The 18693-nt window shown below is 46.0% G+C and overlaps 1 protein-coding gene across 1 annotated transcript in view; it reads left to right on the top strand.

Annotated features, from left to right (window-relative positions):
• Positions 1 to 12965, top strand: part of LOC138752955 (rootletin-like) — a 222958-nt gene extending 209993 nt beyond the window's left edge. Inside the window, exon 15 of the mRNA XM_069915555.1 lies at positions 12466 to 12965. Within this exon, the coding sequence (XP_069771656.1) occupies positions 12466 to 12501 (36 nt within the window). The 3' untranslated portion in view covers positions 12502 to 12965. The remainder of the gene's footprint in view (positions 1 to 12465) is intronic.
• The last annotated feature ends 5728 nt before the right edge of the window (positions 12966 to 18693 follow it).

The raw sequence follows: 18693 nt of genomic DNA, 5'->3' as shown, positions 1-18693 counted from the left end.
GGGTGTTAACTGAGGGGTCAAAACAGAGTTGGGTAAACGGGTGTGGAATCAGGAGTGGAAAAATAGGGGTGGAAACAGACAGGTCGAAACAGAGTGGTTGAAACAGGTATGGAAACAGTGGAGTGGAAACAGGTGGGTAAACAGAGGTGGAAACAGGTGTAGAAACAGAGGTAGGGAAACAGATGTAGAAACAAAGGGGTGGAAACAGAGGTGCAGATACGGAAGTGGGGAAAGAGGTGTGGAAACAGGTGGGGAAATGGCAGTGGGGAAACAGCGGTGTAGAAACAGTGGGAAGGAAACAGGTGGAAACAGTGGTGTTGAAATAGAGTGGTTGAAAGTGTGGTGTGGAAATGGAGGAATGGAAACAGAGGAGGGGAAATAGTGGAGTGGAAACAAGGTGCAGAGACAGGTGGGAAAACTAATGTGTGGAAACAGGGGTGGAAACAGGTGAGTGGGAACTGATGGGTGGAAACTGAGATGGGGAAACGGTGGTGTTGAAATGAGGGTTGGAGACAGAGATATAGAAAACGAGATAGGGAAACAGGAGTAGAATCAGAGGCTTGGAAATAGAGGTGTAGAAACAGTGGTGTGGACACAGAGGGGTGGAAACATTGGTATTGAAAAATATGTCAGGAAACAGAGGTGTGGAAACATCGGGGTTGAAAAAGATGGGTCGATACAGAGTGATTGAAAGAGATGTGGAAACAGGAATGGAAACAGACGGGTGGAAACAGAGGTGGAGAAACAGAAGTAGGGAAACAGAGGTCTGAAATAAGGGGGGTGTTAACTGAGGGGTTAAAAACAGCAGTGTAGAAACGGTGGGATGGAAATGGGTGGAAACAGTGGTGTTGAAATGGAGTGATTGAAAGTGTGGTGTGGAAATGGAGGAATGGAAACAGGAGGGGAAATAGTGGAGTGGAAACAAGGTGCAGAGACAGGGGTAGGGAAACTAATGTGTGGAAACAGAGGGGTGGAAACAGGTGAGTGGAAACAGAGGTGGAGAAACAGGTTGGGAAACAACAGTGTTGAAACAAAGGGGTGGAAACAGAGGGGTGGTGAAACAGAGGGTTTGGAACCGAGGGTTGGAAACAGAGGTAGGGAAACAAAGGAGTAGAAGCAGTGGTGTGGAAACAGAGGTATCGAAAAGGAAGTGGAGAAACAGAGGAGGTGAAAAAGAGGGTTGGAAAGAGAGGTGTAGAAACAGAGGTGGGGAAATTGAGGAGGGGAAACAGAGGTGGGGAAACCGAGGTGGGGAAACCGAGGTGGGGAAACCGAGGTGGGGAAACAGAGGGGAAGAAACAGTTGGGTGGATACAGATGAGTCGAAACAGAGTGGTTGAAACTGAGGTGATCAAACAGAGGAGAGGAAACAGAGCAGAGGAAAGAGCTGTTGAAACTGAGGCAGGGTAACAGAGTTGTGGAAAGGGAGGGGTGGAAACAGAGGTAGGGAAACAGAGGTGTGGAATAAGAGGTGTGTTAATTGAGGGGTAAAAACAGACGTGGAGCAACAGATGTGGGATAACTGAGGAGGGTAAACAGAGGTGGGGATACAGGTGGGGAAACAGAGGTGGGGATAGAGGTGGGGAAATAGAGTGGTGTGAAATGGAGGAATGGAAACAGAGGAGGGGAAATAGTGGAGTGGAAACAAGGTGCGGAGACAGAAGTAGGGAAACATGTGTGGAAACAGGGGTAGAAACAGGTGATTGGAAACTGATGGGTGAAGAAACAGGTGTTGGACAGATGGGTGGGAACAAAGGCGTGGAAACAGAAGTGGAGAAACAGGTTGGGAAACAGCAGTGTTGAAACAAAGGGGTGGAAACAGTGTTGGGAACCGAGGGTTGGAAACAGAGGTGTAGAAACCGAGGTAGGGAAACAAAGGTGTAGAAACAGAGGTGGCGGAACAGTGGTGTGGAAAGATGTGTGTGGAATCATAGGTGTGGAAACAGAGTTGGGGAAACAGGAGTGGAAACAGAAAGGGTGGAAACGGAGGTGTAGGAATAGAGGGGTGGAAACAGATGGGTGGAAACAAAGATGAGAAACAGAGGACTTTGAACAGATGGGTGGAAACAGAGGGGTGGAAAGAGAGGTGGAGAAACAGAAGTGTTGGAAGAGAGGGGTGGAAACACAGGCATGAAAACAGGTGGAGAAACAGTGGTGGGGCAACAGTGATGTGGAAACAGAGTGTTTGTAACAGTGGGGTGGAAAAATTGGTGTTGAAAATGATGTCAGGAAACAGAGGTGTGGAAACAGAGGGTTGGAAACATAGGTGCGAAAGAGACAGGTAGAAACAGTGGTTCAAACAGAGATGGGGAAACAGAGAGGTGGAAATAGAAGTGTAGAAATCGAAGTAGGGAAACAGGTGAGTGGAAACTGATGGGTGGAAACAGGTGGAGAAACAGGTGGGGAAACAGCGGTGTTGAAAAGGAAGGGTGGAAACAGAGGTATAGAAATGGAAGTGGAGAAACAGTGATGGGAAAAAGAGGTGTGGAAATTGAAGTGTGGAAATTGAGGGGAGGAATGAGAGGTGGGGTAACAGGTGTGGAAACAGAGAGCTGGAGACGGGTGGAAACAGAGGTGAAACAGAGGTAGGGAAACGGAGGTGTGTTAATTGAAGGGTAAAATCAGACGTGGAGCAAAAGATGTGAGGAAACAGGTGCAGAAACAGGTGAGGAAACAGCAAGGGAAACTGAGGAGGGTAAACTGAGGTGGAGAAACAGAGCTGTGGAAACAGAGGTGGGGAAACAGAGCAGTGAAAACAGTAGAGTGGAAGCAGACAGGTGGAAATAAAGGTGGAGAAACATTTTGGGAAACAGAGGTGTGGTATAAGAGGGGTGTTAACTGAGGGGTAAAAACAGAGTGGAAACTGAGGTGGGTAAACAGAGGTGGAGAAATCAAGGTAGGGAAATGGAGCTTTGGAAACAGGCATGGAAAAATAGGAGTGGAAGCAGGTGCATGGAAACAGAGGTAGGGAAACAGAGGTGTGGAATAAGGGAGGTGTTAACAGGGGTAAAAAGAGAGGTTTATAACAGGTGTAGAAACTGTGGGAGGAAACAGAGATGTAGAAACAGAGGGGTGGAAACATTGGTGTTGAAAAAGATGTCGGGAAAGAGGTGTGGAAACAGATGGTTTGATTCAGAGTGGTTGAAACAGAGGTGTGGAAACAGAGGAATGGAAACAGAGGTGGGTAAACAGAGGTGTAGAAACCGAGTTAGGAAATAAGAGTTGTGGAAACAGAGGTGTGGAAACATCGGGGTTGAAAAAGATGGGCCAATACAGAGTGGTTGAAACAGAGGAATGGAAACAGAGGTGGGTAAACAGAGGTGTAGAAACCTAGGTAGGAAAAAAGAGTTGTGGAAACAGAGGTGTGGAAACATCGGGGTTGAAAAAGATGGGCCAATACAGAGTGGTTGAAACAGAGATGTGGAAACAGAGGAATGGAAACAGAGGTGTAGAAACCGAGGTAGGAAAAAAGAGTTGTGGAAACAGAGGTGTGGAAACATCGGGGTTGAAAAAGATGGGCCAATACAGAGTGGTTGAAATAGAGATGTGGAAACAGAGGAATGGAAACAGAGGTGGGAAAACAGAGGTGTAGAAACCGAGGTAGGAAAAAAGAGTTGTGGAAACAGAGGTGTGGAAACATCGGGATTGAAAAAGATGGGCCGATACAGAGTGGTTGAAACAGAGATGTGGAAACAGATGGGTGGAAAGAGAGGTGGAGAAACAGAAGTAGGGAAACAGAGGTCTGAAATAAGGGGGTGTTAACTGAGGGGTAAAAAGAGAGTTGGAGAAACAGGTGTGGAAGCAGTGGAGTGGAAAAATAGGGGTGGAAACATATGGGTGGAAACAGTGGTTGCAACTGAGGTTTGGAAACAGTGGAGTGGAAACAGAGGAGGGTAAACAGAGAGGTGGAAACAGAGGTGTAGAAACAGAGGAAGGGAAACAGATGTAGAAACAGGTGGAGATACGGAAGTGGGGAAAGAGATATGTGAAAACAGAGGAGTGGAAACAGGTGGAGAAATAGTGGTGTGGCGACAGCGGTGTGGAAACAGCGGTGTAGAAACAGGTGGATGGAAACAGTGGTGTTGAAATAGAGTCATTGAAAGTGTGGTGTGAAAACGGAGGAATAGTAACAGAGGAGCGGAAATAGTGGAGTGAAAACAAGGTGCAGAGACAGAGGTAGGGAAAATAATGTGTGGAAACAGAGGGGTGGAAACAGAGGTGTAGAAAGAGAGGTTAGGAAATATAGGGGTGGAAACAGAGGGGTCGAAAAGATGTGTATAAACAGACGGGTGGAAACAGGTGGATAAACTGAGGTAGGGAAACAGGTCTGGAATAAGTGGGATGTTTATTGAGTGGTAAAAATAGAGGTGGAGAAACTGAGGTGTGGAAACAGAGGTGGGTGGACAGGGAGGTGGAAATAGAGGTGTAGAAACAGAGGTAGAAACAGAGGGGTGGAAACAGAAGTGTAGAAACCGAGGTATGGAAACAAAGGTGTAGAAAAAGAGGTGTGGAAACAGAGGAATGGAAACAGAGAGGTGGAAATAGAAGTGTAGAAATCGAGGTAGGGAAACAGAGGTGTGGAAACAAGGGTTGAAACAGGTGTGTGGAATCATAGGGGTGGAAAGAGAGTTGGGGAAACAACAGTGGAAACAGAAGGGTCGAAACAGAAAGGGTGGAAACAGAGGTGGAGAAAAGAGGTGGGAAAACAGCGGTGTTGAAAAGGAGGGGTGGAAACAGAGGTTGAGAAACCAAGGTAGGAAAATAGAGGTGTGGAAAGAGAGAGGTGGAAAAAGAGGAGTGGAAACAGAGGTGGCGAAACAGAGGATTGGAAACAGAGGTGTAGATTCCGAGGTAGGGAAACCGAGCTGTACAAACAGAGGGGTGTAAACAGAGGTATTGAAACGGAAGTGGAAAAACAGAGAGTTGGAAACAGAGGTGTTGAAACAGAGGTGTTGAAACAGAGGTGTGGAAACAGAGGTATAGAAATGGAAGTGGAGAAACAGAGGTGGGGAAAAAGGTGTGGAAAAAAACGTGGCAATTGAGGGGTGGAAATTTAGGGGAGGAATGAGAGGTGGGGTAACAGGTGTGGAAACAGATGTGTGGAAACAGAGGTGGAGACAGAGGGGTGGAAACAGACGGGTCGAAACAGAGTTGTTGAAACTAAGGTGGAGAAACAGAGGTGGAAACTGAGGTGTAGAAATCGAGGTAGGGAAACAGAGGGGTTGAAACGTGTGTAGAAGCAGAGGTGTAGAAACAGGTGTTGAGTCAGAGGTGCGGAAAAATATGTGTGGAATCATAGGGGTGGAAAGAGAGTTGGGGAAACAGGAGTGGAAACAGAAGGGTCGAAACATAAAGGGTGGAAAGAGATGTGCAGGAAGACAGGGGTTGAAATAGAGGAGTAGAAACAGATGGGTGGAAACAAAGGTGAGAAACAGAAGTATTGGAACAGAGGGGTGGAAACAGGTATGGAAACAGGTGGAGAAAGAGTGGTGGGTGACAGCGATGTGGAAACAGAGGGATGGAATAAGGGAGATGTTAACTGAGGCGTAAAAAGAGAGGTTTAGAAACAGGTGTAGAAACAGTTGGAAACAGAGGGGTAGAAACATTGGTGTCGAAAAAGATGTCAGGTAAGAGGTGTGGAAACATGTTGGAAACAGTTGGGTCGATACAGAGTGGTTGAAACAGAGGTATGGAAACAGTGGAGTGGAAATAGTGGAATGGAAACAAGGTGCAGAGACAGAGGTAGGGAAACTAATGTGTGGAAACAGAGGGGTGGAAACAGGTGTAGAAAGAGAGGTTAGGAAATATAGGGGTGGAAACAGAGGTGGAAAAGATGAGTATAAACAGATGGGTGAAAACAGAGGTGGAGAAATTGAGGTAGGGAAACAGGTCTCGAATAAGTGGACTGTTTATTGAGTGGTAAAAACAGAGGTAGTGAAACGGAGGTGTGAAAACAGGAGAGGAAAAATAGGGGTGGAAACAGATGGGTCAAAACAGAACGGTTGAAACTGAGGTGTGGAAACAGAGGTGGGTGGGCATGGAGGTGGAAACAGAGGTGTAGAAACAGAGGTAGGGAAACAGATGTAGAAACAGAGGGGTAGAAACAGGGGGATGGAAACGGGTGTAAACAGTGGTGTTGAAATAGAGTGGTGTGGAAACGGAGGAATGGAAACAGAGGAGGGGAAATAGTGGAGTGGAAACAAGGTGCAGAGACAAAAGTAGGGAAACCAATGTGTGGAAACAGAGGGGTGGAAACAGGCGAGTGTAAACTGATGGGTGAAGAAACAGGTGTTGCACAGATGGATGGGAACAAAGGCATGGAAACAGAGGTGGAGAAATAGCAGTGTTGAAACAGAGGTGGGGAAATAGCAGCATTGAAACAGAGGGGTGGCGAAACAGAGGGTTGGGAACCGAGGGATGGAAACTGAGGTGTAGAAACTGAGGTACGGAAACAAAGGTGTAGAAAAAGAGGTGTGGAAACAGAGGAATGGAAATAGAGGTGGGGAAACAAAGTGGTGGAAATAGAAATGTAGAAATCGAGGTAGGGAAACAGAGGTGTGGAAACAAGGGTTGAAACAGGTGAGGGGAAACTGATGGGTGGAAACAGAGGTGTAACAGATGGGTGGAAACAGAGGTGGAGAAAAGAGGTGGGGAAACAGCGGTGTTGAAAATGAGGGGTGGAAACAGAGGTTGAGAAACCAAGGTAGGGAAATAGAGGTGTGGAAAGAGAGAGGTGGAAAAAGAGCAGTGGAAACAGAGGTGGCAAAACAGAGGGTTGGAAAAAGAGGGTTGGAAACAGAGGTGTAGAATCCGAGGTAGGGAAACCGAGCTGTAGAAACAGAGGGGAAACAGAGGTGTTGAAATAGAGGTGTGGAAACAGAGGTATAGAAACGGAAGTGGAGAAACAGAGGTGGGGAAAAAGAGGTGTGGAAAAAAACGTGGAAATTAGTGTGTAAATTGAGGGGAGGAATGAGGTGGAGTAACAGGTGTGGAAACAGAGGTGGAGACAGAGGGGTGGAAACAGACAGGTCAAAACAGAGTTGTTGACACTGAGGTGGGGAAACAGAGGAATGAAAACAGAGGAGGGGAAACAGAGAGGTGGAAACTGAGGTGTAAAAACCGAGGAAGGGAAACAGAGGGGTGGAAACGTGTGTAGAAGCAGAGGTGTAGAAACAGGTGTTGAGTCAGAGGTGCAGAAAGATGTGTGTGGAATCATAGGGGTGGAAAGAGAGTTGGGGAAACAGGAGTGGAAACAGAAAGGTCGAAACATAAAGGGTGGAAATAGATGTGCAGGAAGACAGGGGTTGAAATAGAGGAGTGGAAACAGATGGGTGGAAACAGGTGAGAAACAGAGGAGTTCGAACAGAGGGGTGGAAACAGAGTGGTGGAAAGAGGTCAAGAAACAGAAGTATTGGAACAGTGGTGGAGAAAGAGTGGTGGGGCGACAGCGGTGTGGAAACAGAGGGGTGGAATAAGGGAGTTGTTAACTGAGGCATAAAAAGAGAAGTTTAGAAACAGGTGTAGAAATCGAGTTGGAAACAGATGTAGAAACAGAGGGGTGGAAACATTGGTGTTGAAAAAGATGTTGGGAAAGGTGTGGAAACAGATGGGTCGATACAGAGTGATTGAAACAAAGGTATGGAAACAGTGGAGTGGAAACAGAGAGGTGGAAACAGAGGAAGGGAAACAGATGTAGAAACAGAGGGTGGAAACAGGTGCAGATACAGAAGTGGGGAAACAGAGGAGTGGAAACAGAGGTGGGGAAACAGCAGTGTGGAAACAGCAGTGTAGAAACAGGGGGATGGAAACAGGGGTGGAAACAGTGGTGTTGAAATAGAGTGGTTGAAAGTGTGGTGTGGAAACAGAGGAATGGAAACAGAGGGGGGAAATAGTGGAGTAGAAACAAGGTGCAGAGACAGAGGTAGGGAAACTAATGTGTGGAAACAGAGGGGTGGAAACAGGTGGAGAAACAGAGGTGAGGAAATAGAGGTGGAGAAAGCAACGTAGGGAAACAGATGGGAGTAAACAGTTAAGTGGAAGCAGAGTGATGGAAACAGAGATGTGGAAGCTGAGGTGGAGAAATAGGGGTGGGGAAACAGGTGGGGAAATAGAGGGGTGGAAACAGGTGAGACGAAACAGAGGGGTGGAAACAGGTGAGTAGAATCTGGCAGGTGGAAACAGAGGTGGAAAAACAGTTGTTGAAACTGATGTTTAGAAACAGTGGGGTGGAGAAAGCAACGTAGGGAAACAGATGGGAGTAAACAGTTAAGTGGAAGCAGAGCGATGGAAACAGAGGGGTGGAAGCAGATGGGTGGAAGCACAGGCATGGAAACAGATGAGTATATACAGATGAGTGGAAGTGAGTGGAAACTGATGGGTGGAAACAGAGGTGGAGAAACAGGTGTTAAAATAGATGGTTGGAAACAGAGAGGTGGACGCAGAGGTGGAGAAATAGAGATGGGGAAACAGAAGTGGAGAAAGCAGGATAGGGAAACAGAAGGGTTAAAACAGAGGGGTGGAAACAGCGGTGTTGAAACAGAGGGGTGGAGACCGAGGGTTGGAAACATAGGGGTGGAAACAGAGGTGGAGAAATCAAGGTAGGGAAACAGGTGTGGAATCAGAGGGGTTAAAAAGACGAGTGGGAACAGATGGGTGGAATCGAAGGTGGAGAAACAGAGGTGTGGAATCAAACAAGTGGAATCAGACAATTGGAAACAGATGGGTGAAACCAGAGTTGTGGAAACAGGTGGCAAAATAGAGGGTTGGAAACAGTGTGTTAGAACAGAGGTGTATAAATCGAGGTGGGGAAACAGAGGTGTAGAAACAGAGGGCTGGATACAGAGGTGTTGAACTTGAGGTAGGGACACTGAGGTGTGGAAAGAGAGGTGTGGAAACAGAGGTGCGGAAAGGGAAGTGTGGAAACGGGTGGAAACAGGGGTGTAAAGAGAGGTGGGAAAACAGAGGTTAGGAAACAGAGGGCTGGAAACATAGGGGTTGAAACAGATGGATTGAAACAGAGTGGTTGAAATTGAGGTGTGGAAACAGAGGAGTGAAATAGAGGAGACAAAACTGAGGAGAGGAAATAGAGGAGAGGAAATAGAGGAAAGGAAACAGATGAGAGGAAACAGATGGGTTGAAACAGAGTGGTTGAAACTGAGGTGTGGAAACAGAGGAGTGAATCAGAGGAGTGAAATAGAGGAGACGAAACTGAGGAGAGGAAATAGAGAGGAAACAGGGGAGAGGAAACAGACAGGTCAAAAAAGAAACAGAGAGGAGGAAACAGAGGGGTTTAAACAGGGGTGGTAACAGATGGGTGGTAACAGATGGGTGGTAACAGATGGGTGGAAACAGCCGGGTGGAAACAGAGGTGGAGAAACAGAGGTTAGGAAACAGAGGGGTCAAAATGATGGGTGTTAACTGAGGAGTAAAAAAAGAGGTAGAGAAACAGAGGTGTGGGAACAGAGGGGTGGAATCAGAGATATAGAAACGGAAGTGCAGATACTGAGGTAGGGAAACAGTGGTGTGGAAACAGAGTGGTGAAATCAAGGTACAGAAATGGAAGTGGAGAAACAGAGGTGTGGAAATAGACTTGTGGAAATAGCGGGGTGTAAACAGAGGTGGGGAACCAGTGGGTGGAAACAGAGGTGTAGAAACAGAGGTGGGGAAATAGATGTGGGGAAAGAGGAGTGGGGAATCAGAGGAGTGGAAACAGAGGGGTGGAAACAGAGGTATGGAAATGGAGAGGTGGAAACAGGTGAGTGGAAACAGAGGTGGAGAAACAGAGGTGTTAAAACATATGGGTGGAAACGGGTGGAAACAGAGGGGTGGAAAAAGAGGTGGAGAAACTGAGGTGTTAAAACAAATGGTTGGAAACACAGGTGGAGAAACAGAGGTGGGGAAAAAGAGGTGGAGAAAGCAAGTGATGGAGTTAAATGTAAGAGTTTGCATGGCAGGGTGTGTTCATGTGTAAATGTATGTGTGGATGTGGTTATGTGTATGTTTATGTGGGGTTGTTTATGTATAAGTGTATGTGTATGGGGGTTGTTTATGTGTAAGTGTATGTGTGTGGAGGGTGTTTATGTGCATGTATGTGTGTGTAGGTGGGTGTTTATGTGTAAGTGTATGTGTTGGGGGTGATTATGTGTAGGTGTATATTTGTGGGTGATTTTTATGTGTAAGTGTACATGGGAGTATTTATGTGTAAGTGTATGTGTGTGGGGTGTGTTAATGTGTAAGTATTGGTGTATGGAGTTGTTTATGGTCAACAGTATGTGAGTGTGTGGAGGGGTGTTTATTTGTAAGTGTATCTGTGTGGGGGTTGTTTATATGTAAGTGTATGTGTGTGGGTGTGTTTATGTGTATGTGTATTTGTGTGTGGGGTTCCATATGTCTAGGAGCATATATGTGGGGTGGTGTTTATGTGTAAGTGTATGTGTGTGTGGAGGGTGTTTATGTGTAGGTGTATGTGTGTGGGAGGGTTTTATGTATAATTGTATGTGTATGGAGCTGTAAAAATGTAAGTGGATGTATTTGTTGTGGGGTATTTATGTGTAAGTGAATGTGTGCGGGGCGTGGTTATATGTAAATGCTTATGCGTGGGCATATAACTGTGTAAGTCTATGTGTCGGGGCTTGTTTATGAGTGTATGTGTGTGGGGATTGTTAATGTGTTTCTGTATGTGTTTGTGGGATGTGTATGTATTAGTGTATGTTTCTGGGGGTTTGTTTATGTGTAAGTGTATGTATGTAGGGGGTATTTATGTCGATGTTTCTGTATGGGGGTTGTTTATGTCCCAGTGAATGTGTGTGGGAGTGTCTAAGTGCAGGTGTATGTGAATGTTGGGGGGTGTTTATGTGTAAGTGTTTGTGTTTGTGTGATGGAGTTAACTGTAAGTGTTTGTGTGGCGGGGTGTGTTCATGTGTAAGTGTATGTGTGTTTGGGGTTTATGTGTATGTTTATGTGGGGTTGTTTATGTGTATGTGTGTGGGGGGTGTTTATGTGTAAGTGAATGCGTGTGGTGTGTATTCATGTGGAAGTGTATGTGTAGGTGTGGGGCATTTATGTTTAAGTGTATGTGTGTGGAGGTGTTTATGTGTAAGTGTATGTGTGTGGAGGATGTTTATGTGTGTGTATGGGTGTGTGGGTTGGTGTGTATGTGTAAATGTATGGGTTGGGGTATTTATGTGTAGGTGTATGTTTGTGGGTGATGTTTATGTGTAAGTATATATGGGGGTGTTTATGTGTATGTGTGTGTGAGGGGGTGTTTTGTGTAAGTGTATGTGTGTGTGGTATGTGTTTATGTGTAAATTTTGTGTTTGTGCAATGGTGCTAAGTGTAAGTGTTTGTGTGTCGGGATGTGTTCATGTGTAAGTGTATGTGCATTTGGGCGGTATGTGTATGTTTATGTGGGGTTGTTTATGTATAAGTGTATGTGTGTGGAGGGTGTTTATGTTTAAGTGTATGTGTGTGTGTGGGTGGGTGTTTATGTGCAAGTGTATGTGTGCAGGGGGTGTTTATGTGTAGGTGAACGTGTGTGGAGGGTGTTTATATGTGTATATGTTGTGTATGAGAGTGGGTGTTTATGTGTAGGTGTATATGTGTAGGTGTATGTTAGTGGGTGATGTTTATGTGTAAGAGTATATGTGGGGTGAGTTTTAAGAGTATGTGTGTGGATGGTGTTTTTGTGCGTGTATGTTGTGTGTGTGGGTGGGTGTTTATGTGTAAGTGTATGTGTTGTGAGTGTTTATGTGTAGGTATATGTTTGTGGGTAATGTTTATGTGTAAGTGCATATGTGGGGAGTGTTTTAAGAGTATGTGTGGGGTGAGTTTATGTGTAAGTGTAGGTGTATGGGGTGTTTATGTTCAATTGTATATGTGTGTGGAGGGGTGTTTATTTGTAAGTGTATGTGTGTGGGGGTTGTTTATGTGTAAGGGTATGTGTGTGGGTGTGTTTATGTGTGTGGGGTTACGTATGACTAGGTGCATGTGTGTGGGTGTTGTTTATGTGTAAGTGTATGTATGGGGTGTTTTTGTGTAAGTGTATGTGTGTGTGGTGTGTGTTTATGTGTAAGTTTTGTGTTTGTGCAATGGTGCTAAGTGTAAGTGTTTGTGTGTTGGGGTGTGTTCATGTGTAAGTGTATGTGTGTTTGAGGGCGTCACATGTATGTTTATGTGGGGTTGTTTAAGTATAAGTGTATGTGTGTGGAGGCTGTTTATGTGCATGTATGGGTGTGTGGGTGGGTGTGTATATGTAATTGTATGGGTTTGGGGTGTTTATGTGTTGGTGTATGTTTGTGGGTGATGTTTATGTGTAAGTATTTATGGGGGTGTTTTTGTGTAATTGTATGTGTGTGTGTGGTATGCGTTTATGTGTAAGTTTTGTGTTTGTGCAATAGTGCTAAGTGTAAATGTTTGTGTGTCGGGATGTTGTAATGGAAGATTTAAACCGCGTTTCTTACTTTTGCAGCCAAGGCTGGGAACTTGCTTGTTGTATATGAATTAGTACACACACCTAAATTCCACAATGGGGCCCAGGGATGCATATGAATCAGTAGACATTATCCAACTTCCACCATGAGGCCCAGAGATGCAGTTGTCTTTTGTTGGTCGCAGACAGTCGGGAGACCTTGAAAATAATTAAATCATTTGTTCAAAGAGATAAGATCTGCAGTAAACAACTTTTGGGTAATATAAGCCATGGTCCCACTGCTGAAGTTTGAGACTCTCCAAGAGGTGGCAACATCTCTCAGCAAGAAGAAGAACTTCAAGAGTCCAGCTAACGTCCCGGTCGAGGGAGGTAGAGAAGCTGCTATCGGCGCCCCGACAACCTACTACAAGTGTGCAGTCGTTGCCTCACTTCGGCAGTTGGGACCAGTCCAGGCATTGATAAGTATAATTGGGAAGGGCTTGCATATTGTAGTGTGAATTCAGCTTTAGATTTAGTAATAAAGCCTTGTATAAACTGAACTGTACTTGGTGTGTGTGTGTGTCTATTTTCTTTCGGTAGCTCAAACACTGTGACCAATCTAAAACGAACAAAATGAGAGGTATAAGTTTACCCAAGACAATTGGCGCAGCGAGCAGGGTTGGTCTCAAGATGTTTCGCTGAATGAAAGAGGTGAGCCCTGAGCAGTTCTTGATTCCGGGATGGACTTCCAAAGACGATAGGTTTGGCATGTTGGCCAATACCTGTCTTTGTTGGGACCACCTATTAGTTGGGATGAGAAGTTAGACCCATCAAGTGCACCTCTGGGAGAGCGGGTTGCCACTCTCCTTCGAGAAAGTAAATTTCCTGGTTAAAAAGGGGATGCTGACAGATGGTTTTTGGCTGCTGGCCACAGCCTTACGCCACTCCGTTCAGCGTGAAGCAGAATTAGTTCAGCGAGAAGTAGAATCTCAGCTTAAGAGAGAGCAACTAGAGGAGGAGCTAGAAGCCCTGTGACAACGCTGTTCCATGATGAGTGAGATTGTTTGCGCCAGTCAGGACCGAGCCGATAAGCATGTCCAAACGATCTGCCATAATATTAAACTCCGGCAGCAGCTCTGTGCAGATAAAGAAAGGCATGGAGTAGAACCCGACCCACATCGTATTCGTGCCATGATAAGGAATGGCGACGATCCTGATGTAATTGATGAATGGGGCGGGAATATCTGGAAAGATGACCATGGTAATAATGCAGATACTCCTCAGCATGTGCCTAACATACTGCCCTCTCCACCTGCTGTTCATGCCCGCCCCATAAGGCAGCAGACTTCCCAAACAGATGAAAGGGGGGATGATGTAAGGGAAGAGAATGAAGGGATAGATACCTGATCTCCCAAGAGGACCCAGAGGAAAATACCCAAACCCCTGCTTATGCTCAATGGCCCACCCCCTCTACAGGATGGCCTAGGCCTCGTCCCGTCCACTGGGCAAAGGACCCTGTGGGCCAAAGTGGGAGCAGAGGTCAAGAGCAGTCAATAACAGAGCGATAAAAGAGCTGGCTGCCATTGGAGATCGATATAGGCAAAAGGCAGGAGAAACTCTGGTAGCCTGGCTCCTGCGTGTTTAACCCCTGAGGAATTGTTGGGATTAGGAACATTGACTACTGATATCCGGGTCACTGCTGAGCTGCAGGGTAGAGGAAGAGAGGTGGATTACTTACTTGCCACTCTAGGGGATGCCCTGCTACAAGTATACCCATCACCAGTAGATTGGGATTTACATTTACAGAACAATTGGGGCACCCCAGAAGAGGGTATAGCAGTAATTCATCAGCAGGCCCTGACCTCTGCCTTGTGTGCAGGGCGTTTGAGGCTGTGGGTACATGGGGGGGGGGTGAGGGTGTGGACAGGACCCCCGTGTCTACTCCTTTGAGATACGACGGATACACGGGGATCCACGGCCCTACATACCGTTAACAGTCCATTGGGGTGGGGGTAACGACCACCAATATTTGGCCTTGGTCGATACCAAGGAGCACTCGGTGATTCCGGGTAACCCTGACCTCTGGACTGGACCAACATTTCGAATAGAGGGGATGGGAGGAGCGATCACCCTGGTGAAGGAAATAAAAGTCTGCACCATGGTGGGTGATGGCCCTTCCCCTGTCTGGTTACATGCCCTGGTGGCTGCCACTGACGACTGTATCCTGGGTATCAATATGTTGGCCAGTACGGCCCTTAATACTAGCCAAGGGGGATTGGCATTTGGAATTCGGACTATTACATAAAGATTAGTGGTGGGTCGGGCTAAGTGGGATCCTGTGATGGTGCCACCCCCCCCCCCCCCCAAAACCAGTATGCATTCCACAATATCACCTCCCTGGGGGGCAGGAAGAGATTACTGCCTCCATCGATGATCTTCAAGAAGAAGGGGTAGTGAGGCCCGCAATGTCGCCCTTTAATAGCCCTGTTTGACCGGTCTAGAAGCTGGATGGCTCCTGGAGAATGACAGTTGACTATCATTTTTTGAACAAACATGCCCCACCACTCACTTTGGCAATTCCGGACATTGTTACCCTTATTGAAAACATTGGCACTGGGAACTCAGGAACATGGTATGCTGTCATTGATCTCACTAATGCCTTCTTCAGTATTCTTATAGACGAGATCTCACTGGATCAGTTCGCTTTTACCTGGAAGGGGCGTCAGTATACCTTCACCTGCCTCCCTCAGGGCTATGTACACTCTCCCACTATTTCCCACAGCCTAATTGCTTGTGATTTGGAGACGGTGACAGTATCGCCTTCCCTCTCAATTCACCATTATATTGATGATGTGATGATCCAAAGGGCCACGGAAGAGATGGTACAGGAAGCAGAACAAGAGGATGCTTGGTTTACTGATGGTAGCAGCCAGTGGGTGCAAGGAAAGTAGAAGTGGAAGGTGGTGGCTTACTATCCCAGTTCAGGAACTCACTTATTGGAGGAGGGGGATGGTGGCTCCAGTCAGTATGCTGAGTTGAAGGTGGTCATTTTACCACTAGACCCCCATGATCACCCTCTTCGCTTGTTTACTGATTTCTGGGCTGTGGCTAATGGACTAGTGGTATGGATGCCTGATTGGCAAAAGGATGACTGGCTGGTGCATGTCCACCCAGTATGGGGCAAACAGTTGTGGCAGCTGTTATGGGATGCTTCCCATCATCGTGAGATAACGGTATATCAAGTTGACGCCCATACCAATGCGATGACGAACATGGCACAACATAATGCAGTAGCAGATCAGCTTGCCACTATCAGCCGTGCCGATATTGTCCCCCTGGCTCGATGGGCACATGAACAGAGTGGTCATTTGGGGAAGAAGGGATCAGCTATGTGGGCCCGTACACATGCCTTACCCATCCATCAGGTCGATGTCCACATGGTCGTGCATACATGCCCAGCATGCCAGCTTGTGAAGTCCCGCACCATTCCTCCTGGTCCGCATGGCCGAATAAGATGGGGAGCTCGCTCAGCTGCAGTCTGGAAAATTAACTACATAGGCCCCATGCCAGACTGTATAGGTAAACATTACGTCCTGTAATGGTTGACACCTTTTCGGGCCTGGTTTTTGCTTTTCCCAAGACGGCTGACCAAGCTAGCACTATCCAAGGACCAAACCATTTAATTTCTCATTATGATGTACCAGAAGAAATTCAGTTTGATAATGGCTCACACTTCTCTGGGAAGGCAATCTGTGATTGGGCAACTGACAACAGTATCTTATGGGTCCACCATATTCCTTATTACCCACAGGCTGCCGGGTTAGTTGAACGAATGAATGGCTTACTGAAGGAACAAATTCGTTTGTTAACACCACTGGGGACCCTGAAGGGGTGGTGCCATGTGCTGCAGCAGACAGTCGACACTTTGAATCATCGCCCTCTGAAGGGAGGTACACCTTTCTACCGACTTCTTTACGCTTCTGAACTACAGCCTATTCCAGAGGAAAAACAGTAATTGCCCCCATTCCCAAGCCAGAGAATGCCGGACAAAAGGTATGGGTGGCACCAACAGGTAGTGGCCCTCCTGTAAAAGGGGAAATAGTGACACCTGCCCAGGGTAACACTCGGTGGGTAGCTATTGAGGCACAGGATGGTTTAGATTGTTTAAATATTGAACGCTTACAGCATCATGAGTGTCAGGCTTCTTTGTTCCAGGTCTTCCATCTTGTGCTCCTGCTGATCTGGCTTAACCACTGCTTTGATGCCAGCAATTGGATTTGTAATGTTGAGGCCATTCTGAGGGAGTTGCCCATGGGGGACATGGCCTGATGTATCCACTAATATATCTGATATTGCTAAGCATGTTTCAAAATCTGTTTGTGAGCTTCAGTATCTGGGTATTGTGGCCCACAAGGATAGTTTTGTGAGAAACAGAAGTACCTTGACAGAAATTGCTCAAGACAAAAATTGAGAACAAAGAACATTTATTATACAACAATGCAAAGTTGGGTGCTTCCCCTTACCCTGGGAATACACACACATACTGGGGCTCACCCAACTTTTATACAGTTTATTTCAGTATAGAAGTACCCTCCCCCTTACATTCTTCTGCCTCCTGGATGAGTTTGGCATTATGCAATCCTGTCTGCCTACGTGCTGTTTCTGTGAACTTGGAGGACCAGGGGGTATCCTGTCGGTGTCCCATCATGTCATTGTCCTTATTCACAAACCTGCCTTTGTCTTTATTCACACCTTCCCGACCCTCAGGGCTTACTAACTTCTTATATGCAGAACTTGCTAATTCTGTCTAAGTACTCATTACATATGCAGAACTTGCTAATTCTGTCTAAGGCTAGAAGACCCTTATCTTATTCAGACTAACTTTACTTCCTACATTCTATTATCTATTCTTATCCTATTCATACTGGCTTTATTCATTACACATATATCCATACTAGTTTTCTTCATCTTTCATATTTTCATATTAGTTTTACTCATCTCTCACAATCCTCACTTTTCTTTTAGCTACGCTTCGTGAATTCTCAACTGGAATGTATTACTTATAAACTTGGTCTTTTTCCCAGTGGGTCAGTAAATGAACTGCAGTCTCAGCATCATCAGACAGAATTTGGGAAACATACATCCTTTGGGTTATAGTGTTCTGATGAGGGGTCCGTTGAATTAAATACTGCACACAAGTCTTTAGGCAGGGGACCATAATGGCCAGAATAGCGTGTCCAGCTGCTATAAGGGCTGTGGGTATCAGACTCCAGTTACCAATAAAAAGTCTAGTCCATCCCACACTGGACCAAGGTTGCCAAGTCTGAACCTGGGCATGGGAAGATTTTCAAACTCCTGAAGAAGTGTCTTTAACCGCCTGACCATTGTGAGCATTGCCATTAACCAGTCTTTCACAAACGCTGCCTTCAGCAGCCAACGAGTAATCGAGAGCCAGGTGGTTTTGTTGAACTGTGGCTCGTATCTGTCGTCTTTCTTCAGCCCATAAATTCAGGGCCATCACTGTCTGTTTGGTGATGATCTCCAAGGCTGGAGTCTGATTAAACGATTTAAATGCCAAGCAGCTGTGGTGTTCTGGAGCAGCTTACGTCATTTACAACTGGAACTCCCCTTACAGTCGTGGTTCTTAACATTCCGAATGTCTGTGTGACCCAAAGGATGATTTACAGGAGACCAAGTTGGGGAGGGGTGTTTCTTGTCACTTAACCTGTGAGTTGCAGCCTGTCTGTGAACATTAGCATATGTATTCACTCTATCTCTACTACATGTACAATCCTGACTAACATTCTGTCTGTCATTGTCCCACCATCTTCTTTGTGCTATCTCTTTAAAACTCCTCTCTTTAATATCTGTAGAGGCCGGAATACAAACCAAGTCTACTCCCCTAGGGCCATTCTGTTCCCCTGGTCCATGTTGGGATCCTATATTAACCCATACTAAATAAGGTACCCCATTATGACTATACTCTATACCTGCGCCCTGTCTGCATTCTAAAGGTAAATAATTGTCACCTCTGCTGCCCCTGTTCCAGAAGGACTTTATACATTGTGAGAAACGTGGTGATTTCCCAAAAATTGGGAACCAACAAGTAAACAAAACAGCAAATGGTAAAAACAACATTACAGCACTTTTTCCCGGCGTAGTGTAACTTTCAGATCAGAAGGATGAAGGACTGCACGCCAGGTGGAGGGTAGATTATCAATGTCTTTAGTCCGTAGATCAGCAGTTTGTTTAATTCATTCTATGTGAGTCCACCCCTTTTCTTTCATT

The sequence above is a fragment of the Narcine bancroftii genome, chromosome 2 (assembly GCF_036971445.1).
Source record: "Narcine bancroftii isolate sNarBan1 chromosome 2, sNarBan1.hap1, whole genome shotgun sequence".
Classification (NCBI taxonomy): Eukaryota; Metazoa; Chordata; class Chondrichthyes; order Torpediniformes; family Narcinidae; genus Narcine; species Narcine bancroftii.
This window is presented reverse-complemented; position numbering and strand designations above follow the sequence as displayed.